The sequence below is a fragment of the Neomonachus schauinslandi genome, chromosome 2, assembly GCF_002201575.2.
Source record: "Neomonachus schauinslandi chromosome 2, ASM220157v2, whole genome shotgun sequence".
Taxonomy (NCBI): Eukaryota; Metazoa; Chordata; class Mammalia; order Carnivora; family Phocidae; genus Neomonachus; species Neomonachus schauinslandi.
This window is the reverse complement of record NC_058404.1, coordinates 171,019,958-171,031,979: the sequence shown is the minus strand read 5'-3', so window position 1 is coordinate 171,031,979 and position 12,022 is coordinate 171,019,958. Positions and strand designations below refer to the sequence as shown.

The following is a 12,022-nucleotide window of genomic DNA, read 5'->3' as shown; positions in this document are numbered from 1 at the left end:
ATTCTGGATATATTTTCAAGGTTGAGCCAAAAGGATTTGTTTCTGCATTAGCTATGAGGTTGAAAGAGTAAAAACTGACATAAAAGGTATTGCCTAAGTAACCAGAATAATAGAGTGAATAGAGAAGACAAGGAAGTTTAAGCTTGACGGCAAGAAAGAAAGTTTGGTAATGCACACATTAAATGTAAGATGCCTACGATTTATCTAGATAGAGATGTTGCATCAACACCTGGACATCTAAAATTCTGGAATTCGGAAGCAAGCAGCATCTTGGCTGCTCTTGTTCTACTCCATGACTTTGGCTCTTTCTTGTTTTGGTACTTACCCTTCCTTTGATCCTATTCATTTTCTGTGCCAGGTTCTCCCGTGTGAGCCACATAATATCCTTTTAATACGTCTTTTTCTACATAACTCAGAACTTCTATAACCTATAATAAAGAACTTTAACTGATACTATTACTAAATTAGGGGAAAAAAGTTAATTTTAAATTGTGAATTAATAGGACATTATTAAAACAGAAAGGAAATAATGGTGAAATCTTAACTGCTCCTACGCTGAATATATCCTTTGGCAAAGCCCATCTATTTCCACAGAATAGGCAAAACGAATCTGCACCGCAGCATACAACTAATGAGCAAACCATAAATAATCATTAAAATCCTCAAGTTTCCCCAGGTTTTTACTTGCTTTTAGCACCTTAAATCCTCAGGAATTGATAATACTCTAACCTACAAGAAAATCCTATTTGATTATATGAGGTAAAAAATAACAAAAATTCCAAATTAGTACCTAAAATTAATGAGATGCTACTCTATTGCAAGGATGAATTAAATGTCCATTTTTAGAAAGATGGGAATAAATTTCTGCTCCATCATCATACTGTAATACCTTACTGTATCCATGAGTGTCCTGAACATGCAGACATCTAAATTCTGGTGGCTATAACTAATACACAAAAATTATACCCTCAGATAAACTGTTTTTAAAATATAGGCTGGGGAGTTAGACTTTCAAAGAGTAATAAGATAAAGGTACTAAAAAGTGTAAGAGCAGAAGATAATGAATGAGAGGTAGAAAAGCCTAACATATTATAAGATGACAATATTTAAATGAAAAAAAGATAGTTTAAAATCTTTTTCTGATTATAAGATATATTATCACAGAAAATACAGAAAACTATAAAAAAAAGTCTCCCCTTATATTCTACAATCCAGAGATAAACAGTTAACATTTTCACGTATTTTCTTCAAGTCTTTTTTTTCCTGTGTGCACATATAGATGGTGTGTGTAGGTACCGAAAAGCAAGACCGTACTAAATGCGATTTCTATATCTTGTTTTTTATTCATTTCATATATGAATTTCCCTTATTATATATTCTTTTTTTTTTTAATTTTTATTTATTTATTTGACAGAGAGAGAGACAGCGAGAGAGGGAACACAAGCAGGGGGAGAGGGAGAGGGAGGATCAGGCTTCCCGCCGAACAGGGAGCCAATGCGGGGCTCGATCCCAGGACTCTGGGATCATGACCTGAGCTGAAGGCAGACACTTAATGACTGAGCCACCCAGGCGCCCTATTATATATGCTTTAAAGACGTAATTATTTTAAACATCTGTATAAAATTCCATCATATGAACATACCATGATATAACCACTGCCCTACTGGTAGGCAATTAGGTTTGTTTATAACTATTCACTACTAGAAATAATACTACAATAAAGAGTATTACACATTACTGAATTTAGAGAAATTAGACCTTACTTCTGAATTTCTGAAATTAGAGATCTTTTTTTTTTTTTTTTAAGGATTTTATTTATTTGACAGAGAGACACAGAGAGAGAGGGAACGCAAGCAGGGGGAGTGGGAGAGGGAGAAGCAGGCTTCCTGCGGAGCAGGGAGCCCAATGCAGAGCTCGATCCCAGGACCCTGGGATCACAACCTGAGCTGAAGGCAGACACTTAATGACTAAGGCACCCAGGTGCCCCTGAAATTAGAGATGTTATTTCAAAAGATACTCTTTCAGGAAAAAAAAAAAAAAACAATGTTTTGAGAAAGCACTTAAAAGCCACAAGGTAGAAATGGCCCCAAAATGCTGCTTGATTTGGAGTTTAAATAAAAGAAGAAATAAAAATTATAAAGCACAATTCAAATCAAACAAATGTCTATCAAACCTAATCAGCAAGTTTCCTTACTGAATCAAATGAATTTCTCCTCCCTTCTGGCATCTTCAATTCTGCTATCAGAAGATATCTTCAATATCTGCTATCTGTCCCTGTTGTACACCAATAAATCACCCATCCAGGATCACCCATCAGTGATTTATAGCGTGTGAAAATATCCAGCACAGGCTAAAAACTGTAGACTTTTAAAGGTTTGTAAAATCTAAAATCTAAAGTACTTTCTACTAGAACTGCTATAAACAATGTTCCATCGGGCATGAATGTATGCATTAAAGACAAAACAAAACAAAAGCTAAATATGGTTTTCCTGACAGTCTACTAAAGAGGACAGAAATGTACAGGAAATCATAAAAAGTAGGGCTTAGTTTTAGCCATCTCTAAAAAAAAAGGCAGCAGAGCTAAGAGAAAAAAGCATGATACTATGTTAAAAATAAAAATACTATACTAAGAAAAAAAGAGGTAGTAATTCATATTAAAAAACTGATCTCCTGGGAAAATTTACCAGTTAAATTCAAGTCTATTTTTTTATTCCTAGTATCACAGTAATTTGAAAAAAAAATTGCCTTATGTTTAAATTTAGACATAAAAACTATCAGCTATTTAATGTCATACATAGGAGAAAATATTTTAAATATTCTCTCCTCAGACTCATCTATTTTTACATCAAGTTATCAGAGATATGAAATTGCCATTTTATCTCTATAGCCACAAGTCTAATTTATAAGTTCTTATTTTATTGATTTCCCTCTAAGACATTCTTTAGGATCATAAGTCCTAGCATATGCTGACACAAAGAGGAATATCATTCACAAGAAACATACTTCTGGTCACTATACATAGACACTGAGTCAGCAGAAAACCTGCTTATTAACCACTAAAAATTCAAATATTTGAGCAAATGTTTATTCCTGGCTTTATTAACTGGTCTATGATAATATATCTCTGTACAAGAGTATTCTAGAACAATGAAATGTTGTCTAACATAATAATAATATATCTTATTGTTAATAAGAGTTAAATTTCTTCTTTTGCATATAAAAAGTATAAAGTATAATACATAAAAAGTCCTGTATTTAAGATTCTAGACACTTGGGAAAGTCTTAAAAACCTTACAAATTCAAATCTCATTAACAATTAATTCAATGAGACTATCTAAAGCCTGTTGTTCAGAAACCTGCCTCTGTAGAATAATTGATTTGGATTTGGAAATGCTTTATATAGAGTTTTCTATTGTCATGTCATTTGTTAGAGTAGGATCTGAACCATGTCACAACAGGAACTGTGACTTCACAGCAATTTATCAGGTAAACAAGCTCCATATGGCTAAAGACTATATTCCTTAATACAGAACAGAAAAGGCTATATACCCACATTACTTACCTATGATGGTGATATCACCAACATAAATCTACCATAGATGACAATCTGTTTTTATCTCTAATAAAAGAATTGCTGGCAAGTACTTTGACCATTATGACTTAAATCACTGTAGAATTTCAATTATGAAATAATTTCAGTGACCATCAGATGAAAATAACCCATTCCCACAAATATAGGACAGAAGGGGTACAGTTCAATTCCAAATAGGACTGTCCCATTCATCTCACCAGATTGATCAGCCTTCTCATTGCATGTTCATGAGAGCAAACACATTCACAGGGATCGAATCCACCTTCTGCCATGACTGCCCAGCTTGATTTCACTCAACTGTTTAAATCTAGGAGCAAGAAAAAAAAATATTAGACAACTACTGAGCGTAGTACTCTTTCTGTTGAGCTATGAAAAATTCGTATTATTGTACAGACTCATAATAATTCTCTTAAACTAAGGATAGTTCGTATTGGTTAATGACCTGTATTTATGAATTACTAATCATATAAATTATGAATCTATAGAAATGATTACCTACCCCTTCTACCATCAGACTAATTTCCTACAAATGCGAATGTCTTCAGATGCTCTATCCTGCCTCCCTGTGAAGCAGTTGATGCTAGAGTCCTACTGTGCTTAATCAATTTTTTAACTTTGTTAGCCATAGTACGGCTATAGACTGAATGCCTGTGTCCCCCACAAAATTCATATTGCTAAAAAGGAGACAGCAGGCCCCAAAATGGGAGTCACTCATGCTAAAGCCCATGTCAGCAAACCAAGACCTAATACCCAATCTAATTGCAGTTTCAACTTTAAGAACTGTAACCTTGGGCGCCTGGGTGGCTCAGTCATTAAGCGTCTGCCTTCGGCTCAGGTCATGATCCCAGGGTCCTGGGATCGAGTCCCACATTGGGCTCCCTGTTCGGCAGGAGGCCTGCTTCTCCCTCTCCCACTCCCCCTGCTTGTGTTCCTGCTCTCGCTGTCTCTCTCTCTGTCAAATAAATAAAATCTTAAAAAAAAAAAAAAAGAACTGTAACCTTTAGCCAGTCAACATGGAATTACCCAGTCAGCACTAGTGAGATAATACAATCATAGACCCCCTCCATTCCCCTTAGGAAGGTGACCTTGCCTAAAACAATATATTCTTTGCTAATAATTTCCTTTTTCCACCCCCTTTCTGCCTTTAAAAACCTTTCCTTTTCTACAGCTTGGTGGAGCTCCTTTCTATTTACTAGATGGGATGCTGCCCAACTCATGAATTGTTGAATAAAGCTAATTTGATCTTTAAATTTACTATTTAGTTTTTGTTATTTAACAAATTTGGTGAAAGCGGCAGGATAAACGAGCCTTCTGATAGCTTTGGGGACAAGAAGAAACACAGGTGTGGTATCCCATGAACTGTTCCAAGTTCTCTTTTTTTTCCTAGCCATTTCTGGGGGCCATTGGGAATTGGGAAGTTCCTGTTAGTTCTGAGCTCTGCTCTTTGTGTTGAACTTCTAAACTGACCAGCTTTGCAGTCCAGGGCTTAGTGGGTCAGCTTGAGCTGACACACAGTTCCATCTGGAACCTGAGTCCCTACCCCTTGGTTCAGTCCACAATTCCCCAGTTGTCTGGAATACCCTTCCTCAGTTCCAGTCACAGTACCCACTTACTGGGATTTGGTGGTTTAGTCCTTTCCTCAGTTCCAACCAGTCCCCACTTGCTGGAGTCTGCTGGTTTAATGCATGCTGAGAATTGGTGATGGTATGCAGGCCTTTTGGTTGCTGCTGGTATGTTAGGGTGCACATGTTTGTTTGTCTTAAAAGCGAAGCCTCGCTTTTAAGTGCACTTCTTTAATGATCTTATCTAATTGGAACATTTCTTGTAACGGCCATTTTAATTCTAGGTTGTAATTCCTCTGAGGACAGTTTGGTAGGACCCTAGCCACAGTTAGAATTTAACCCACCTTTTCTGTGCAGCTATATCTAGTGGTAAAAGGGGTGTAATCCACATTTCTGTCTGGCCACATTTTGGGGCTGCCAATCTGATGGTTACCAAGCCAGGTTGTCAGGACACAAATAAGCTTAGTAAGATTTTGTCACTTTTGTCAATATATCTTTTGGACCGTAGTTCTTAAGCATAAAATAAGCAGGGGTGCCAGAAGGAAGCATGCTTGCCTCTCTAGTTTAAGGATCCCATTAGCCAACTTTGGGTTTCTTGGAGCTGAGCTAATACCTAAAAGGGATGTGCCTCTGGGTTGAGAATTGTACAGTGTTACAGTAAAACTCATTGTACAGGAATTTTCTTGAGGTTGGCAGGTGACCTAGCGTCAACCTAACCTGTTCAATGACCCACTTAATGCAGGAGTTTTTGAGTTGGGTGATGGGTACTGTAATAATAAGTGTTCTGTCAGTGCCCACCAATTTTTGTGGCTTTTTTTTTTTTTTAACTTCTGAGATTCTGTTAGCTATAACCCTGGCACCCCTGCTTATTTTATGCTTAAGAACTACGGTCCAAAAGATATATTGACAAAAGTGACAAAATCTTACTAAGCTTATTTGTGTCCTGACAACCTGGCTTGGTAACCATCAGATTGGCAGCCCCAAAATGTGGCCGGACAGAAATGTGGATTACACCCCTTTTACCACTAGATATAGCTGCACAGAAAAGGTGGGTTAAATTCTAACTGTGGCTAGGGTCCTACCAAACTGTCCTCAGAGGAATTACAACCTAGAATTAAAATGGCCGTTACAAGAAATGTTCCAATTAGATAAGATCATTAAAGAAGTGCACTTAAAAGCGAGGCTTCCAAATCAAACAGAATGGGATGCCTATTTTAATTGGTATGCAAGAGACTCCAAAAGGCTTCAAAATTCCAAAATAGCTTCATTGAAAGATTTGTTGTAAAAGGCTAGTGAAAAACGAAAGATGTAAAAGGTACCTAAAAGCAAAAAGCTTTAATTCTTTCCGCTTCCCTCTATCTTCCTTTATTTGAGAACTCATCCTAGTCCTCCTCTATCTGAGCTGCCTTTATGGACTGTAAACCAAAGTCCACCAAGTTAATGACCTTACAGACACCCCTCCCCCATACCTGACCTCAAAGGAGGGCTCCTCCCAAATGGGAGATTTTCTGGTAAACTGCTACATTATTCTCTTAAATAGCCAAGGAAAAAGTAACATTAAAAATCTTGCCAAATTCTGGTTAAAAACAGAGTTACAGATGGGATCCCAGAAAAACTGGCAGAAGCTGGCTAAGGATGAAAATTCTTACCAGAGTCAGCTCTCCCGGAAGTCTGTAGGACCCAGTAAAGAAAGGGAAAGAAGTTATCTTTTGCACTCTCCTTGGGGATCCCTCTTACATTCACTGGGGGGGGCGGGTAACTGAATATGGCCAGAAATGTTTGGTGTTTGTCCCAGGTGAAAACGGACAAGATACCTAAAAGAATTTTTAAGTAGCTCTGTGACTGGCGATTGGCCAGATTGAAAGCTGATATACAGAGCCTGATAATGTTTTTTAGGCCTCCTCCCATAAGCTAAAATGAAACTAGGTACCCAGAAGGAAAGAAAAAAATCTGAAACCTCTGTAAAAGTATTTACTAACAGGAAAAAAAAAAAAGTAATTAGATGGGTGGATCAACCTATGATATCATTGAAATTGCAACCCAATTCTTTGAGGAATTGAGAGCAATTGTCTACATTTTACAAATCTTGGCAAAATTAAAAATGCAACTCTAGAGGTAATTCAAAGTTCACCTATTCCTTTTATTACCAATTCCAAAACCTATTTATCTCAAAAGGCTTACTGACCTTAAGGAACCAAAGAAACCAAAGTCCTCGGAGGAACTTGCACTCTTCCCCAGTGCCTTGGAGATGTAAAATATTAACTCTAGACCAACCCAATTCCTAAGACTGAAAATAAAAGGGGTTGGGGGGGGTTTTAAAATTCAAATTGCAAATAAGGCTCTCTTGTCCAAACTCTAGGCCAGAGCCTCCTTAAGATTTCTTTTCTCTACAAATACAAATCCTTTTTTTTTCCTTTAGTAATCTCTACACCCAATGTGGGGTTGGAACTCATGACCTTAAGGATCAAGAGTTGTATGCTCTTCCTACTGAGCCAGTCAGGTGCCCCAACAAATACAAATCTTAAAAGTCTTCTCCATGGGGCACCTGGGTGGCTCAGTTGGTAGTGCATGCAACTCTTGATCTCCAGTCGTGAGTTCAAACCCCATGTTGGGCATAGAGCCTACTTTAAAAAAGAACTCGGCTGGGGCGCCTGGGTGGCTCAGCTGGTTAAGCGACTGCCTTCGGCTCAGGTCATGATCCTGGAGTCCCGAGATCGAGTCCCGCATCGGACTCCCTGCTCAGCGGGGAGTCTGCTTCTCCCTCTGACCCTCCTCCCTCTCATGCTGTCTTTCATTCTCTCTCTCTCAAATAAATAAATAAAATCTTTAAAAAAAAATTTTTTTTAAAAAGAACTCGGTTTAACTGGCTTAAAAAGAAGTGCTTATGAAGTATTTATAAATCTCAGAAATATAGTAGAAATGAACCCAAATGTTTTTCAAATTCACATGATCTAGGATAATTTTTAGTATAAAAGCTAGTTTAAGTATGTTGGTTTAACTAAAATAGACATGTCTTTCGGGTTATCAGATTAAATATAAAACTTTTATATACCAGTCAAATAAGTTCATTTTATCCCTCACAAAATCTGTCAGTCGGGGCGCCTGGGTGGCTCAGATGGTTAAGCGTCTGCCTTCAGCTCAGGTTATGATCCCAGGGTCCTGGGATCGAGCCCCACATCGGGCTCCTGGCTCAGCCGGGAGTCTGCTTCTCCCTCTCCCTCTGCCTCTCCCACTGCTCATGTGCTCTCTCTCTCTGTATCTCTGTGTCTCAAATGAATAAATAAAATCTTTAAAAAAAAAAAAAATCTGCCAGTCAAAAAAACAGCTTGGGGCAATGGCTGGTTCTGTCTAATGTCTAATGGCTTTTGTGTGTAATCTAAACATAATTGTTAAAAACAATTAAAAAGACTAAGTAAAAAGTTTTTAAACTTTAGTTTCCTCCAAATCTTTCTGATAACCTGAAACCTTTAAGTTCTGTTAATTTAGATAGTGATTTGTTAAATTCATTAAATATCCATATCATTTCCAAATAAGATAAAATATTGAAACACTAATTACTAAACACAGGTTTATTGATTTTTTACTTCCTTTTACAGGGGAACTAAAGATATTTGGGGAAAGCATGTTTCTAGAAGTTATAGAAAGTAAACAGGGGGCACCTGGGTGGCTCAGTCATTAAGCGTCTGCCTTCGGCTCAGGTCATGATCCCAGGGTCCTGGGATCAAGCCCCACGTCGGGCTCCCTGCTCCGCGGGAAGCCTGCTTCTCCCTCTCCCACTCCCCCTGCTTGTGTTCCCTCTCTCGCTCTCTCTCTCTGTAAAATAAATAAATAAAATCTTAAAAAAAAAAAAAGAAAGTAAACAGTCTGCCAAGCCACAGGATGCTAATGCAATGACAGCTCATAATTTTTTACTTCTTCACTTTCATTAGAAACTAAGGTTTCGGGGCACCTGGGTGGCTTAGTCATTAAGTGTCTGCTTTCAGTTCGGGTCATGATCCCAGGGTTCTGGGATCAAGCCTCGAGCCCCATGTCCCCACGTCGGGCTCCCTGCTCAGCAGAAAGCCTGCTTCTCCCTTTCCTACTCCTCCTGCTTGTGTTCCCTCTCTCACTGTCTCTATCAAATAAATAAAATCTAAAAAAAAGAAAAAGAAAAAGAAACTAAGGTTTCTAAAGGTTAAAAACTTTAATATATGTTACATAATAAGGGAAACATCTCCCTATGCAAGGAAAGTAGGATGTGTTTTTGGTAAAGAAGGCATGTAAATTGGGACTGGATCCTCAAGTATGGCTAAGACACACCATGCTACTGTTCCCAGTTTTCTCCCACTCTTCTGATTTGGCATCACTAAGAACAAAGACTGCCCTGGAATCTCCTTGGAAGGGATTATACCAGGTCTTCCTCACTACCCAGATGATAGGGACTCAACCCTGGATACACATCCCACAGCTGACAAAAACTACACCTGACAACTGGTCCTATACAAACACCAGAGACCTCCAAATCAAACTGACTAGGAAGATTAGCTGACATCGAGGTGCTTCCTCCCAAGACACTGGATCAAGACTTCATATTTTAACTAAACATGAAACCCTTTCATCTTCCCTTTCTTTTCTTTACTGTGATACTGGCCTGGAAAGATGATGTTATCATCCATATCTCCCAGGCCACTGCTTGGGGGGGGGTGGGGGAGAGGAACCCAATGGAATTTAGAACAGTTTTTTAAGTGAAAGAGAAAACCTAACTGACCTGTGGCTTGAACGAGCAAACACAGTAATTCCTGTGAATTAATCTATTAACAGTACTACCTTAACGGGAATGGTTTGTGCCCAGACAGGGTTTGTCTTTGTTTATGGTGGTTATCATTCTATAAATGCCTAGACAGCTGGCAATGCCTCTTTGGTTATCAAAGTGTGCCCATTACACCTCATTGGTCAACTCCCCTGAATTTACACTGCCAAGTTAGAAAAGACCTACCAAGGCTTTCATGATCCAAGATTCACTTTCTTTTTTTTTTTTAAGATTTTATTTATTCACTTGAGAGAAAGAGAGACAGAGAGAGCACAAGCAGGGGGAAAGGCAGAGGGAGAGGGAGAAGCAGACTCCCCATTGAGTTGGGAGCCCAAAGTGGGGCTTGATCCCAGGACCTGGAGATCATGACCTGAGCTGAAGGCAGATGCTTAACCATCTGAGCTACCCAGGCGCCCCTCAAGATTCACTTTCTCTGGCAGGGCCCTACTTCCAGTTAGAAGTAAATCCAAATGAGGCTCCAATTAGAAACCTCTCCTTAACTCTTAAAAGTATTACAAAATCCACACTAGCTGTCTAACAAAAATCCTTACACTATCTGGCCACAGCTGTTATTTTTGTTTTTGTGGTTTTTTGTTTGTTTGTTTCAGTTTTTCTTCCTAACAGGATAGCCCTTATTTATCTTTTAATGGAGCAAGGAGGTTATCTGTGCTGTGACCCCCACTACCTGCTGCACCTGGATTAACATTTCTGGGAAAGTTGAAACTCAATTACATAAGATCACTGAGCAAGCCACGTGGCTTAAAAAAAAATGCCCTCTGACCTCTTTCAGCAGGGTTTTACTTTGACTTACTTACTATTTTGATTGGTTTTGGTCTTGGGAACCATAGCTCTGAAGTGCATTCCAAACACTGGGAAATCATCCTGAATAATAATCATAACAATCTCCCTGGCACACTGTATTCTCAAAAGCTGACATGCATGTTCCTAGCTGCTGACCACCATGCAAATGATCTCCCTAAGAAAAGGAACAAAGAGGGGTGCCTCGCTGGCTCAGTTGGTAGGGCATGTGACTCTTGATCTTGGGGTTGTGAGTTCAAGCTCCACGTTTGGTGTGGAGATTACATGAAAATAAAATCTTTTTTTAAGATTGTATTTATTTATGGGAGAGAAAAAGAGAGAAAGTACAAGCAGAGGGAGGGGCAAAGGCAGAGGGAGAAGCCGACTTCCCGCTGAGCAGGGAAGCCAACTCGAGGCTTGACCTGAGAACCACAGGATCGTGACCTGAGCCCAAGGCAGACGCTTACCTAAGCCACCCAGGTGCCCCAAAAATAAAATCTTAAAAAAAAATTGTGAACTTCAAATTGTGGCCTATCACAGAGTAAGCAAAAAAGAAAAAAATGTCACAACCTGTGAATACCCCAAACAAAAAATGGACAGACACTGGGACCTGAGCCAAAGGCAGAAGCCTTAATCCCCAAAATGATGGTATTTGGAGGTAGGGCCTTTGAGAAGTAATTAGGTCATGAGAGTGGATCCCTTATGAATGGAATTAATGTCCTTAAAGAAACATGAGAGAGATGATCTCTCTCTGTACCATGTGAAGATACAGCAAGAAGACATCCATCTACAAACCAGGAAGAGGGCTCTCACCAGACACTGAATCTGCCAGCACCTTGATCATGGACCTACCAGACTCCAGAACTATGACAAATCAATGTTTGCTGTCTAAGCCACCCAGTCTCTGGTATTTGGTTGTATCAGCCCAAACTAATGAAGAGAACTTTGCAGCCTTTATAAGAAGGCCCTCTGAAAGAAAAAAAGTTATCTAAAATGATACCAATGTTGAGTGGGGCAGGGGCACATTAACTAACTTAATAGTAGCCAGGAAATAACTGGGAAGATTTTGAAAAGTAAGAGTAACAAGTGAGACACCAAGATGGACTACAACTGATATTTAAGATGGAAGAGACAGATCAATGAAACAATTCATATATTAACTTAAAGGAATTTCATTCATTCAAAAATTAGCATCTGTATTAGGCATTAGAAATATAAAAATGAGCAAAAACTGATACAGTCCTTCCCCAACAGTGTTCACATTCTAATGGTCAAGACAGA

General features: G+C 38.7%; 1 protein-coding gene across 1 annotated transcript in view; it reads right to left on the bottom strand.

Moving 5' to 3' along the window:
* SMIM14 (small integral membrane protein 14) overlaps window positions 1-12,022 on the bottom strand; it is an 83,640-nt gene that overhangs the window by 44,081 nt on the left and 27,537 nt on the right. The window contains exon 2 of the mRNA XM_021701551.1: window positions 3,790-3,899. Coding sequence (XP_021557226.1) covers window positions 3,790-3,864 — 75 coding nt within the window. The 5' untranslated portion in view covers window positions 3,865-3,899. The remainder of the gene's footprint in view (window positions 1-3,789; window positions 3,900-12,022) is intronic.